Source organism: Arvicola amphibius, chromosome 4 (genome assembly GCF_903992535.2).
Source record: "Arvicola amphibius chromosome 4, mArvAmp1.2, whole genome shotgun sequence".
Classification (NCBI taxonomy): Eukaryota; Metazoa; Chordata; class Mammalia; order Rodentia; family Cricetidae; genus Arvicola; species Arvicola amphibius.
The window spans coordinates 111,744,531-111,759,805 of NC_052050.1; the positions used below are offsets into that span (position 1 = coordinate 111,744,531).

The following is a 15,275-nucleotide window of genomic DNA, read 5'->3' on the forward strand; positions in this document are numbered from 1 at the left end:
TTTAATCCATTTGATGAAAAATACAAATAGATTTTATTTTCGTTAGGTAGATCCAGAATCAACCACCTTCTAGAACTTGCTAGCTTGCTGTTAGGTTTCTATAGATTCGAAACAGATTCTGGCTTCCGACCCTCCACTTTCTTTGCCTCTATCCCATTAACTTCCTTCTCCTTGGATTATGCTGTCTGATGGGAGAGATTGCAGGTGAGGTCTTGGCAAGGGCATTTGCTGGGTTTCCCGTCTAGAGCTGGGTGAGGATGGAGGCTCGTGGAAGTCACTGGGAGCAATCAGCTTTTTATGAACGCCGATTGTTAGCCTGAGCGTCAAGGAGGCAAAGCAAGGTGTTTGACCTGGACTTAAGGGGCCTTAGATAATGTGGTGGGAAGCAGGGACTCAGAATTCTCTTGGTGTGTCTGTTTAGTAATTCATTCAATGTGCAAATCTTGGATGCTGGTCCCTGCCTGGCGCTTCTCATGCTGCTTTTCTCTGGGCTTCTGTTGAGCTACGTCTACATTGCCCTCTGGTCCCACCCTGCTCCCTTTAGCCTGTCTTGGTGGTGGCAGGCGTCTCTGCCTAGATCCTTATTTTCTCCTTTTCATCTCTTTTTCTGCCTTTTTCCCTTCGCCTCCAACTTTTTCTTATCCTTTGAGGAGTCTCATTGATTGCCACTGTATTTCATATTTCTTGTTGTCTTTTTGCATACTTGAATATGTATGGCATTTAGGCTCTGTTTCATTGGAGGTCTAGGTGGTAGTAAGACCATGGGACTTTTACCTTCTGGTCAAATCTGAAAGATGTGCAACCAAACAATTATGTATGAATTAATGAGTCAGGGAATTTGGGGCAGTAAACGGAGCTGTGCAGAATTAAAACTGAGTAGCCTTGACCTCTGGGGTACTTTTCATATTGTCGCCTTTACAGTTATTTGCAAAAGGGAGTTTCTGATTATTAGGCTGATAGAAGACTGTGAGGCTCCAGTTGTGTGAATCCCTTTCATGTCCCTGATGGAACAGTTTTCTTAGCTCGTTTTTTTTTTTTTTTTTTTTTTTTTTTTTTTTTTTTTTTTTTTTTTCCCTAGCTCTTTCTTCCAGGCCGCCTTACCGGCCACGCAGTCTTGCTTTTATGTCACTCAGCTGAGTAGTGCTGCCTCGGTGCAGCCTTCTGTTTGCAGTGGGTGATTCTGCGTCCCTGGAGACGCTTGTCCTCGGAGGTGTTCCAGCACAGCCAGACAACTTGTTAGCCATGCTCCAAGGACTCCAGCCTGCCAAGGAGGGGCTGCATCAGAGCAGAGGCTTCATGTCTTTGGATTTCAGTCACCCGTTTAAAGGAAAAAGTGAAGTCGAGCTTAGAGTTGCCAAGTTTTTTATGTTTCAGAGTAGAAGTGTCTGTGGAAGGGTAATTAGCAACTATCATCACGTATCAAAGGGGGCTATCATAATACCAGTCTCAAGTAGAAGGAGCATCTCAAAGGGATGGGACTTCAGTTGTATAGATTGAACTTGGTGAAAACTTGTTCATTACCCTCATTTTGTCATAGAAACAAAGTGGTTTGCTGAAGCCTGAGGTTTGTATTGCATTGGGTGATCTGCAGGACTGCAGCTCTTTCTAAGGTCGGGGTGTGGATTGCCAGCCTAGCAGTGTACTAGCTTGCACGTCATAAAGTGCATTGGAGTACATTCTTGCTTTCACTTAATTAGTCTTAGATATTGAAGTAGAATCTCTCATTTCTTGAAACATTTTTGTTACGTTCTTATTTTGTGTGCTCTGTGTGTATGTATGTATGTGCACGTATATGTTCATACAGTCACATGTGATTGTGTACATGCGGTCATAGGACAACCTTCAGGAGTTGGTTCTCTCCTTTCACAGAGTGGGGCCCTAGGGACTGAATCCAGGCAAAGCCTTTTCCCTGCTGGACTGTTTCAGTGACTCAGGTCAGGTCAGACTTTTTTGTTGTTGTTGTTTTAATTCACATTTATTGAATACCTACTATGGCAAAATTTTGGAGGTTTTTCAGAAAACAACAAAATCTTTTGTCTCACAGTTGAAGCTGATAGTAAGCAAACATTTAATTGTAGGGCATGAAAGAAAATAGTGGGGGGTGTAGGACATGACAGAAGATTGATAGATATATAGAAGATAGATGATAGATAGATGATGGATAGATAGATAGATAATAGAAATGATGGATAGAGATAGACAGACAGATGATGAATAGAGATAGACAGACGGACGGACGGACGGATGGATGTCATTCAGGTAGCCTCCGGGATGTCTTTGAAGAGGTGGCCTGAAGGCAGGCCGAAGGGAGGACAGTATTGGAGGGAGAGGGAAGAGCGAGCAGGAAGGCCGGCTTCCCACTGAGCTAACACCATTCCAGCCAGTGTACTTGGCATGCCGTGCACTGCACCTTCCTACATTTTGGATTGTTGACATCTGCTCACATATTCTGACTAGTTCTTTCACAGATTCTGTCTTGAGCAGCTTTTTATGACACCACTTGTTTTGGCCTCCTCCTTTAGTTTTTCAGTTGCTGAATGTGATTTACATAATTTCATACTTACTCAATCTCAACAATCTTATCGTGTATGTCTCCTATTATTATCTTTCTGGCCGAGGAAATGCAAGTTAAATTGCTTTCCCTAGCTTATATGTATTTGAAAAACCGTTGGTCTAATCTGTGTCGATCACCTTTTTCTTCCTTCTCCCTCCCTCCCTCCCTCCCTCCCTCCCTCCCTCCCTCCCTCCCTCCCTCCCTCCCTCCCTCTCTCCCTTCTGAGACAGGATGCTGCTGTGTATCCAGGTTGGCCTGGAGCTCTGGTCCTCCTGCCTCAGCTCCCTCAGTGCTGGAATTACAGGACGGTACCACCAGCCTTGCTCTGTGCTTTCTACACCTGTTCTTAGGCAGCTCTTGCTTCTCTTCCAAGTGGGTCTTGGCCAGTTCTTCTTAATTCACACTTCTTATCTATATTCCCATCTGTACCTTTTCGTTTGTTGTTTTGGGAGACAGGTGTCTCACCTAACATCAGTCTCACAGTGTAGCGCAGGTTGACTGAAAACACGTAGGAATCCTTTTGCCTCAGCCTCCTGAGCATTGAGACATCTCTATCTTCCTTTAAAATGCTTTTTATTATTTATTATTGCTATTATTATTATTTTTACATCCTGACTCCCAGTTTTCCTTCCCTCTCTCCTCACCTCCCGGCCTCTCCCCATCCACTCCTCCTCTGTTTCTATTCAGAAAAAGGCAGGACTTCCCTGGATATCTACCAAACATGGCATATCAAGTTGCAGTAAGACTAGGCATCTCTCCTCATATTAAGACTCAACAAGGCAACCCAGTATGAGGATTAGGGTCCCAAAAGTCTGCAAAAGAGACAGCCCTTGCTTCCACTGTTAGGAGTCCCGTAAGTAGACTAAGCAACAGCTGTTCCATATATGCAGAGTGCCTAGGTTCATCCCATGCAAGATCCCTGGTTGACAGTTTAGTCTCGGTGAGCCCTTCTGAGCCCAGGTTAGTTCTGTGGGTGGTTCTTTTTTTTTAATTTTAATTTTAATTTATTTATTTGTGGGACACATCTGTATCCTAAGTCAACACTTACATCCACGCTTAAAGGATCTGGAATCTTGGGCTTTTGTTGAGGTGTCTACTCTTAGCTGCAGTGTAAAACACAGTGTTCACTCAGCCTTTGATTCTTCCTTCTTTCCTCATGGTCTACACCGCGTCTGTCTGCAGGAGTTGGAGAGCCTTAGGTTCTCGTGTCCGTCGAGTTCATTACTTGAAACCTTAGTCACCTTCACCTTAAAGTCACCCTCAGTCATCGGCCCCTAGATTCTACTGTTTTTGCTCATAGCCTTTTAGTGCACATTAGACTTTCAGCATCCCAGAGTCATAGAACATGGCTAATCAAAGCCACATACTCAGCCAGGAGGCATTGGCCTGCCATCAGACTTTCCAGAATCATTTTATGCCTTATCCTTCGTAACATCCATCATAAACCGGGGTCTCCAGCCCTGCCTGTTGCTCCGCACAATGATTTTAGAGTTCTTGCAGGGCCCTGTTGAGCCCACCTCCTTCACAGTCTTATTTATTTAATTTGTGACTTCAGCCCCTTTTGGATCATTGTTAACTTCCTGTGGAATTTGCAGTCTTGCATATGTCTCCTGATTTGTGCCATTTCTTGGCATTTAGCGGTGACTTCCCTATTGGATGGGAAACTAGAGCAGGGTCTTGGCTCAGCCCCATGCTTCCTGCTTTATCACAGATATACAGTGGGCATTTAGGCAGCAGTTATATGTTTGATTTATTAACAGCTATGATTATTTGTACATCTCTAATGACTTCAAGTTGAGTGTTGCAATTAAAATGGAAGGGCCAAGAAACTGAATAAAACCACATGGCCATATTCAATTTAGTTCCTAACATCAACGTTTATCTTCTTTATGTTTGCGTTCATAGGGGCTTTATTGCTTAGACAGATCCAGAGACAAGTAGACGAGGAGTAATTACCTTCTATATTAGTCCAGGGTTACTTGTTTAGTGTTTGACATAGTGGCATAGACAGGACTACCACTTGGTCCTCCACCTGATTCCTGTCTTTGAGTGGCTTTTCGCCAACCCCCATGAAGATGCTAGAAAATTTAGCCCATCATCTGAACAGATTGCTGCTTTAAGTGATGACCATATTAGATAAAGTAGAAGAATTTACACACACACACACACACACACACACACACACACACACACACACACACATATATATGTATGTATATATGTATGTATGTATGTATGTATACACACACATATGAGTGATGAAAGACATGGAAATGCTTAAAAAGGCTTATCACCCTCCTTTTCTCTATTTTATCATCTCACAAAAAAATCTTCTCTAGTCGTGCTTTGTTAATTGTTTATGAGATATTCTTTAAAAGATTGATCTTGCATAAGATATGCTCTTACCCCATCCCTTTCCTGGTAATAGTCACTGTCAGGGACAAAAAGTGCCTGATTGTGCTGTGTTTGTCATGTAGGTGGGAGGGGAAGAGGAGAGAGCTGGGTTGAACTGAAGTGGAGCTTTTTACAGCACCATTGTTCTACTATCGGAGAGCAATTATGCTCCAACTTCCATCAACCTCTCAAGCTCAGACATCCTATCCACCTCCCCCTGCCTGCACGTCCCCCCCACACTTAACAGAAGCCACACAGCCAGGGGCCAGGCAGAGAAGAGAGGAGATGTTTCCTCTGCTCCCCTGTAGGCTCAGGGATCTAGTTTTTAACTGCTTAGTAAAGTTGAGCATGCCTGGCTTTTCTAGACCTTTCCTTTCCAGCTCTGGGAAATCAGAGCTGTACCTTCAACAATAACAGCAACAACAGCAGCAGCAACACCCACATTCGTATTCAGAGGTGGGATCGGAGATTGTGAGGCCTTGTTCAACACTGGCAGGATAGGAGTTTAATCTCACAAAATGTGTGGTACTCAATTCTAAGGACCTACATACTGAAGATACAGCCCAGTCTTTCTTTTTGGGAGAACCCAGAGCCTCACACATCCTAATCAGTGTTCTTCCACCCCTAAACTGTATCCTCCACTTGGTCTAAGCTCTGTGTGTTATAGGGAAGACATTCTCATTTTTTTTTAAAAAGACATATATATTTGGTGAATACCACAAGTTTATGGATTAGAGTTTGTTCAGTGGCACAGTTGAAGTCCAATTAAAGCTTAAATTCCATACATTTGAAGAAAAAGTGCCTTTAGAACATTGCAAAAAAATTCACAACCCCACCATGAAACAAGTTGAACGAGGAAAGCCTATTACTTTCCCTGCCTCTCAGTAAGGTGATGGTTATTAGGAGACGCCATCGGGGAGCTCTGAGAGCGTTTTGTTGGGGAGTTTTATTAGAGAGTGGTGCGACAGATATTTGTGAAGACAGTCGTTAGATTCTAGTGTGCATTTCGAATATCTGGTCTTGTTTTGAGTGGATTGTGGCTAATAACTTGCCAAGCCTCTGAAAGTGAGTTTGGCAGGGAGGAGCGCGCGCACACAGGAGAAACGTTCTGAAGTCCTGGGAAACTTGAGAGCAGTACAGCACGGATGGTGACTTTGAAAACAACAGCTGCTGACGTGAACTTGGCAGAAATCTGGGAGTAGTGGTGGGTGACTCACTGCAAGCTGGGAGTCTTGCAGCTTTTGAGGTGAACAGGCAGAGGGGAGAGCAGAGATGGTGGCCACCTAAGGGCGGCCAAGCCTTTCCATCCTATATGTGACGGTGTCTTTGGTCCCCTCTGAAATCTTGCAGCCGTTATCATCCCCATGACTTGTAGCATCATCTCTACTGGAAAGCTCCAAACTTATAAACAACCCAGATTCTCTAGAGCGCTTGTTCCCAATCTGGGATGATCAGTCTGGGGTGGGAGGTTAAGTGGGTGGCAGGGTGCATTACATCACCTGTTGTTTTTAAAAATCATGCCTAGCGGCTCTCACCCCTACCCCCAGAGACACCACCATTCTGACATGCCTGGTTCTGAAAAGGGCTTGCCTGGCTCTTTATACCAGGAGGGCTGATTTGTGTAGTTTGAGAAACTGATTGGGTTTTTCTTTGTGATGTATGTGTATGTGTGTATATGCCTGCATGTGTGTGTGGTATGTGCATGTATATATGTCTGCATGTGTGTGTGGTATGTGTATGTATGCATGCCTGCATGTGTGTATGTAGGTATGTATAAGTGTGTGGTATGTGAATATATCTGCATGTGTGTGTATGGTGTGTGTGTATGTCTTGTGTGTGTATCTGCATACGTGTGGTGTGGTGTGTGTATGTGTGTGATGTGGTGTGTGTGTGCATGTGCCTGTGTATGTATGTACAGGTCAGAGGCCGACTTATGGAGTTAGTTTTCGCCCTCCACTGTGTGCGTTCTGGAAATCAAACTCAGGTCCTCAGAGTCAGGCTTGGTGGCCTTTATCAGCTGAGCCATCTCAATGGTTCTCCATTCTAGTTTTTGAGACAGGTTCTCTCTTGGGAACTGGGACTTGCTGTTGCATCCTGCTGGGCTGGCTGGGTAGCAAGTTCCAGAAATTCTTTCCTCACCTCCCCAGTGCTAGGATTACAGGTGTGTTTTCTATGTCCTGCTTTTCACGTGGGTGCTAGGGAATCAGATTTAGTCTCCATGTGTGCACAGCATGAACTCTACCCTCTGAGCCGCCTCTCCAGACATAGACTGGGTTTTATGCTAACCTTTGTGTACGCCAATGTGGTATATGTGTATGTGTGTGATCTGTGCACCAAGCACATGGGCATGCCTTCCTGTGTCAGAGGAGGATGCTGGCTGTCCTGCTCTGTCCACATTGACTTCTGTTGCTGTGATGAACACCATGACCAATCGCATGCTGGGGAAGAAAGGACTTACTTTATCTTTTAGATTACATACTATCCTTGCAGGAAGTTGGGCCAGGAACTTGGAGCAGAAATCATGGAGGCTGCTTGCTGGATGGCTCTAGCTTTCTCTAGTTTTCTTATTCTGCTCAGGCCTACCACTCCAGGGATAGTATCATCCACAGTGGACTGGACCTTCCCATAATCAACAAGCAAGACAGTTCCCCACAGACTCACCCACCAGCCACTCTGATGGAAACAATCCCTCAATTGAGTGTCCCGCTTCACAGGTGACTCTAGTTTATGTCAAGTTGACAGTAAACAGCCACATATACCCTGCCACTCGCAACCTATTCGTTTTGAGACAGCATCTCTCTGAGCTAGGAACTAGGTGGTCACCAGCAAGTTGTGATAATCTCCCGATCTCTGCTCCCCACAGTGCTTGGATTAGAGGTGTGTCAACGGCTATGCCTGGCTTTTTGTGTGGGTTCTGGGATCTACGCTCAGGTCCGCATGCTTGCACAGGCGCTTTTAGCATCCGAGCGTCTCTCCAGCCTGTTCGTGATGATATTTCTATTCCTTATCCTTGAAAACAAAACCAAAAAAAAAAAAAAAAAACCAACAACAACAAAAAACCAGTGTTCCAAATGAAATCATACAAAAGAGATTATCAGTCCTGTCTAAGTTTGTGTGCTTTTAACACTATGCCTGGTTTTGCAATCATCGCTGTCTTTGGATTCTCCTGGGTAGAGTCTTTTTCTGGTGTCTGAGGATGTGGTGACTGTTACGAGGCACAGTGACAAAGTCGCCTCAGTTCCAAAGCCAGCCTGGGGGGTCTGTGGAGTCGGTCGTTCAAGGAAGACTTGAGGATTGCCTCCTATACAGCACAGCTGTGCACTGGAAGCCAAACCCCCTTTCAGATACTTTTTTTTTTTATAACAATAGGCAAGCGAGTGGCTTATTATCAAATAAGAACAGGTGTGGAGTGTAGAGTTGGAAAGAAAGATGAAGGGACTTGGAAAAGTATCTCCTTTTGATATTTTCAAGAAGGCAGTTTCCTGGAGAAGGCTGCTTTTTGTTCAGAAGGGAAGCAGGCAAGGGTACCTGAGCACACGCAGTGTGGTTTTGAGGGTAAACTTCTGCGCACACACCCCTCGCTGCATGTATGTCTGGGCGTGGTGCCCATAGATGGCAGGAAAGGGTGGTAGAGCCTCAACTGGAGTTTCAGAAAGGGTTATGCGCTGCCGTGTGGGTGCTGGGAATTGAAGTCTGGAAGAGTAGCCAGTACTTTTTAACCTCTGAACCATCCACCCTCTCCAGCCCTAGGACCCCTTCTTAAATCATCTATACTCTTTCTCCCAAAGGCCATAGTTAATGGAGTGTGGCTCCTCTTACCTCACCCCAGCAGCGGAATTTGCCCCTGGAGGCAGTGCCCGGTGCTCATTCAGTTAGTTGTTCAGCCTTAAAAAGAAATCAACAGGAGAAGGTAGAGTTTATGCCTGGTTTTGGTAGACAGGCCTGCTAGAAACCATGTACTGCACCAGTGCTGCTCAGGGACTAGGGAAATTGAGTAAATCATGCTGAATTTTTTAGGTTTCCTTAATGTTGAAAACCTGCTTCTTGGCCTTCATATGCTGTCAGTGTATCCAGCCTGCTTTTTGGCTTTGTCTGTATAACCAGTGATTCTCAGAATTCTGTCACCATCTAAATTCAGAAAAAGAAAGGAAACAAATTACAGCATGTGCTCGTGTGTGTGTGCGCGCGTGCACATGTGTGTGTGTGTGTGCACATGTGCGTGTGTACAACTTTGGGAGTTGGTTCTCTCTTTCTACCGTGTCTGTGTGTGTGTGTGTGTGTGTGTGTGTGTGTGTGCACATGTGCGTGTGTACAACTTTGGGAGTTGGTTCTCTCTTTCTACCATGTGGGTCCTGGAGATGTTTCTGTCTTTCTCCCATGTGGGTCCTGGGGATAAAATTTAGGTTGTCAGACTTGGCAAATGTGTCTCCATGCTCAGCCATCTCACCAGTCCTCCAGCTAGCTTTTTGCTTTTCCTGTTGGTTTTTGTGTCCCCACGTCAGTACCAACCTGTGTGACAATCTTCCTGCGTCACAAACTAGTTCCACCTGTAGCCTTCCCCGTTCGAATAATAGAAACCCAGTCCTCCGTGCTCAGACTAAAGTATATTGGGGTCATTCTGACTCTTTGACACACACATCCATTCTGCCAACAAATCTTAGCCTCTTCCTTAAACACATCGGAAGCCGGCCGTTACTGCCGAACCCAAATCCGGTTCCTGTTTTCACCTTTGACCCCCGTGGACTGTTGTTCTAGTTTGCTTCCTGGTGCTCTGATGCACTCTGTCTGGAAGCAGCCTAGGGGAGGAAAGGGATTATTTCAGCTTGCATGTCCAGATAACCACGTCACCGAGAAACCAGAGCAAGAACTCAAGGCAGGAACTCAAAGCAGAACCCTAGAGGAACGGTCCTTATTGGCTTGCTCTCTGGTTCTTGCCCCTTTAGCTTTCTTCTAGAGCCCTAGCCCACCCGCTTAGGGATGGTGCCACGTGTGGTGGGCTGCATCTTCCACATAATTCGTTAATCAAAGCAGTCTTTAACAGGTATGGCCACGGGCCAGTCTGAGTGAGGCAGTTCTTCTTTTGAGGTTCTGTGGGTGACTCTAGGCTGTGTCTAGTTGATGATAAACCTAACCAGCACAGCTGTTCACCGAGCAGTCAGTGGCCCTTTGAAAAGGTAGGTTGAAGCCCTTGCTACACTTCTCAACCCCAGTTGTTTACTCTGGCCGTAGGGTCAGTGCACACATACTGCCCTTCACTGCTGATGCCTTCTTCACCTTCCGGGCCTTTGTTCATTTCTCAATTCCCAGTTATTTTCTTCGATCACACTTGAATACTGCAGACTCACCCTTCATTGCCATTATCCGACGCTTCCTGCTCTTGCTGTCTTCCCTGGCCTTTCTCCTGTAGCACTTACACTTTGTAATATGCTACACGCCCGCTTTTCTGATTTTGCCAGGTTATTGTGTCCCCTTCCCACAGACTTTAAGGGACATGGATCTTTGCTTTATTCTTTGATGTACACTTAAAATAAAGTTGATTGCATGATTGAGTGCATAATATAGTGTTTTTACAAAGGATCCGCCCTTTTAGAAGTAGGGCAGGAAGGGAGGAGCATGCCCCTCTAAGGGATTCTTCCTCCCGTTCTTTGTGCAATACATACACAAGCATGGTTTCCAGTGGGGTTATTGTGGTACCCTCCTTTTAAAAATTTATTGATTTTATCTTTGTGTATATGAATGTCTACTCGCATGTGTATATGTGCACTATATGTATGCCTGGTGTCCAGGAAGGGTGTTGGAAGAAAGTGTTGGATCCCCTGGAAATGAAGTTACAGATTGTTGTGAACTGAACCCAGGTCTCCTACAAGAGCAGCCAGTACTCCCAACCTCTGTGTTATCTCTCCAGCTCCAGTTTTTTGACCCCAGTTTTTTTAAAACATAATTTACATACTATGAAAATATACAGTTCAATTATTTACAGTAAATTTGTTGAGTTATACATTTATCACTCCCAAAATTTCCTTTTTGTTCATTTAATACACGGTTTTTAACTCTCCAGTGTTGTCAGGTTTTTTTTTTATTTGCCTCCACATCTTGAAAGAATAGTTCATATAACAACACTCATAGTCTTGGGTTCTTGAATGCTGTAAATAAAGGGCTAGAGAGATGGCTCAGCAGGTGAGAGCGCTTGATTTTGTAGAGGACTGGAGTTGTGTTCCTAATCCTCATGTCTGGTGACTGACAACTCTCTGTAGCTCTAGCTGCAAGGGAGCCCACATCCTCTTCTTGCTTCTGTGGACAATCTCCCCCAACACACACATGCACAAACATAGCCATAAAATGAAAACAAAGCTTTCCTTAAAAAGAGAACATGAACTTAAACACTCTGGTGTGGGAAGTGGCGCTCAGGCTGGGTGGGTTCTACTATTTACTACGTCACTCTTAGCCTCCGCGCCGCCTCAGTACCTTGGTCTGCGAAATGAGCTGGTAATGGTAATTGGCTAATAGAATTGTCCTGGCGATTATAATAATGAGATCATGTTGTTATTCACAGAATCAGCCATGTCTAGAACCCAGTAAACTTTAGTTGGTGTGATTAATCTTTCTAATGTAGGCCCAGAATACATGTGCTAAGTGTCTTTGCCGAGAGTAAATCTGAATAAGATTTTGTATCTGAAGTTTGCATGAAGTGCAGCCATGTTTCTTTCTTAGTTGGTAAACAAACTATACTTACACAATATACACACATACATGTCATATATGTGTAGTCATATACATATTTGTGTATATGACTATAGGTTGATTGTAAAAAGCAAGTTGATTTCCAACAGAGATCATTTTGCTGTGTTTTTGTTTGGGAAGATCTGTTAAGCCATTTCCTCTGAATCTTTCTTGTTTCTATTTGACAGATCTTTGACACCAGGGAGATAATTACCCACTTTTTTTGTAGAAACCATAGTGACCGTTCTGAATTGTGTCTTACTCTCATTTGAGGACAGCCTTCTTCTAACTGAGCAGGGGAGGGAGGGAGGCATTCAATTTGTCTTTTGTAGCTTGACAAGCCAGAACTAAATTATCCTTAATGAGATCTTTGTCTCTCTCCCCCCTCCCCTCCTTTTTTTTTTCTCTTGTACAGATGCACAAAGCAGGGTCATCCGAAGCCTCTCGATTCAAAAGATGATAATACTGAAAAACACTGCCCGGTGACGGTGAACCCCTGGCACATGAAGAAAGCCTTCAAAGTCATGAACGAGTTAAGAAGGTAGTGACACGCTAATGCATGCGTAGCCATTAGTCTTTTCCTTGTGTTTTTCATTGTGTGTAGGGTATATACCACCTCCCTCCCTCATTGTTTTTTTGATACAGGGAACAGCAAAAGCTTTTCTGCAAGATTCTTAAAGGAAGAAAGGAAATCAGGAGAGCAGATGGTGGGGCTCCTCTGTCCAGAAGAGTCAGGCCATGTGTGGCTCCCGGGAGTTCAAGCATTCTCTAAGAAAAAGTACACAGTGGCTTTCCAAGGAAAATATTTAATTTTAAAAATTTTGATATATTATATGCAATATTATATATTATATAATATATAATATTTTAAAATCTTTTTTCTTTCTTCATTCCATTCTTTTTCTTTTTTTTTTTTTTTTTTTTTTTTTTTTTTTTTAGTTTTAGTGTTTTTGATAGAAGGTCTTGTGTGTTCCAGGGTGAGGATGACTCTTGAACTCCTGATTCTCCATTTGCCACCTAAGAGCTGAAAGACAGGCGTGTGCTATCGCCATGTCCTGCTTATAATATATTTTTTAATATTTAAAATACCAATTGTATGTTATGTCAGGACATCAGATAATGTTCATTTATTTATTTGCTTATTTGCATGCTCGTGTGTGTGTGTGTGTGTGTACAGGTACATGTGTTGGGGGCACATGGAGCAGTTAGAAGATAACTTATGCGAATCAGTTTTCTTCTACCACGTGGGTGACCTCAAGTCTTCAGCTTTGATGACAAGCACCTTCATCCTCTGAGTCTAGATATAGCGAGTCTTTGTCTCACCAGCCAGCTCCCATCATTAATCACTTATTAATTATGAAACCTTGGCCAATAGCTGAGGCTTTCTTCTAATTAGCTCTTGTAACTGAAATCCACTCATTTCCATTAGTTTACTTTCTGCCTCATGGCTTTATTACCTTTACTCTGTTCATGCTGCTTTCCTGTTTCCTTGTGCCTGGAAATTCTGCCTAGCTATTGGCCGTTCAGCTTTTTATTAAACCAATCAGAGTGACATATCTTCACAGTGTACAGAAAGATTATTCCACAACACGTGGACATAGGGATTTAAATAGAATGTCTTATTGAAATCAATCTTGTTTCTTTTTACCTTTTTACTATGACTGCTAGAAAATAGTTGCTTGCATTGTATTTCCATTCATTGATTCTGGTGACAGGCTTCCAATTCAGGCCGTGTAGAATGTGGAAAGATATTTTAGACAGGGAAATATGGAACTTGCCTTGGTGGTGGTAGTTGTGGTTGTTCAGGTGCCTGCCAGTTGCTGAGGTGGTTCTCATACATGTTAAGGGTCGTGGCCACACACTGGGCCATCCTGCTGCACACCTGAAGTCCTTGCACTCCACAGTCTGAGGCTGGAGGATCTCATGGTTAAGCCGGTCTAGCCTATATAAAGAGATCTGATTAAAACAGAAACAAAAAACCTTTGATGAGAAAGGTGACGTTAAAAGCTGAATAAACTGGAGCTAGAGCGATTGCTCAGCAGTTAAAAGCACTTGCTGCTCTAGGAGAGGACCCTGGTTTTGGTCCCTGCACTTACAGTGTGGCTTTGAGCAATCTATAACTTCAGTTCCTGAGGATCCAATGCCGTCTCTGGACCTCTTCAGGCAGCAGACATGCTGTAGTGCGTACGTGTACACTCGGGCCAAACAATCACACATAAATAAAATAAGTAAATCTTAAAACAAATTAGAAAGACTGGCTTTTAACAGGACCACTCTTCACCTCCTCACCTCCACTCCTGAAGGCACAGTGGCCTTGGTCTCTGGTTGACCTGGACCTGATTCACCACAGCACAGGAACACTGCACCTACTGCTCCTTCCCCTGAGGCAAATGACCACATTCCAGGCCAAACTGAGTCTTTGCTTTATCCTAGGATTGTTTAGCTCTGGCCATCCCTGACCTGCTGCGGGTGGGTGGGTCTGTGAATGAAATAGGATCTACTTGTTCATCCTGTTGTGTTAGTTCAGGAGCTAAGGTGATCTTCAGACCTAGGAGAGTGCTGAGGAGTTGCAGTGGCTGCTGGTCCTTAAGCAGGCTGGCTCTACCGACGTCACCAACCAGTGGGATTTTTATAATGAACTGCATTGCTGGGGAGATGGCTTAGTGGGTGAAGCGCTGGCTTTGCAAGAATGAGGCCCTGCATTTGGATCCTCAGAACCCACATCAGTGGCCTGGAGCATTAGCATTAAATACTTCAGAGGCAGACAGGAGGATCCCTGGGGCTCATGGCTCATGGGTTCAGCCAATCAGCAAGCTTCATAGAGAGATCCAGTCTCAAAGGATAAGCCAAGAGTGATTGAAGAAGAGGCTTGATGTTGACCTTTGGCCTCCACACGTTTGCACGTCTGCACAGTAGGCCCACGTGTTAACACCCATGCATATATACTCTGACACAAATGAATGAGCTGGGTAAACTGTGGATAAGGTAAATTCAGGCTTTTATTCTGAAGAATTCTGTAGGAAAAGCTAGGAAGCAAGCGGGCAGACTTGTGTTGTGTGGGTGCCCTGGAACCTTTAAAAAATGTCATTCTTGTGTAGTGTGATACTGAAGGCCTTTAATCCCCACACTGGGGAGGCAGAGGCAGGAGCATCTCTGTCTACATAATGAATTCTAAGGCTACAGGGTGAGACTCAGTCTCTAAAAAAGATCATCTTTATTTCTTGGCTTTTGTAGCCAATTTGTGTAATTCTTTCAAAAATACTAACAAAGGAAACTTGATGAAGCTCTCTATTGTATAGCTGAAAGTCACTAATTACTTCCTGTCCTTGCATCAGCTTCCTGTTGCCCAGAAAGGGTCACCCAGGGTGGTTTCCTGACTTCTGGGAAGGGAGAACTTCCCTCTTCTCACTGCTCTGCTTAGGCTCCATTGACCTTCAGCCCTGTGGCTCTGGCCTCACTGTAAGAGGGAGATCACAGCTGTGCACTAGGGATCGCTTTTGTGAACTGTTGGCTGGGTGGGAGGAAAGTCACTTGCACAGATCACTTGTGTAAGGCATGGTTGCACACATGTCTATCCCCAGCTAGAGGTAGGAGGACAGGAGGCTCC

General features: G+C 44.2%; 1 protein-coding gene across 1 annotated transcript in view; it reads left to right on the forward strand.

Moving 5' to 3' along the window:
• The window catches only part of Klhl2 (kelch like family member 2), a 109,558-nt gene that overhangs the window by 1,997 nt on the left and 92,286 nt on the right, over positions 1–15,275 (forward strand). The window contains exon 2 of the mRNA XM_038326990.2: positions 12,084–12,209. Coding sequence (XP_038182918.1) covers positions 12,084–12,209 — 126 coding nt within the window. The remainder of the gene's footprint in view (positions 1–12,083; positions 12,210–15,275) is intronic.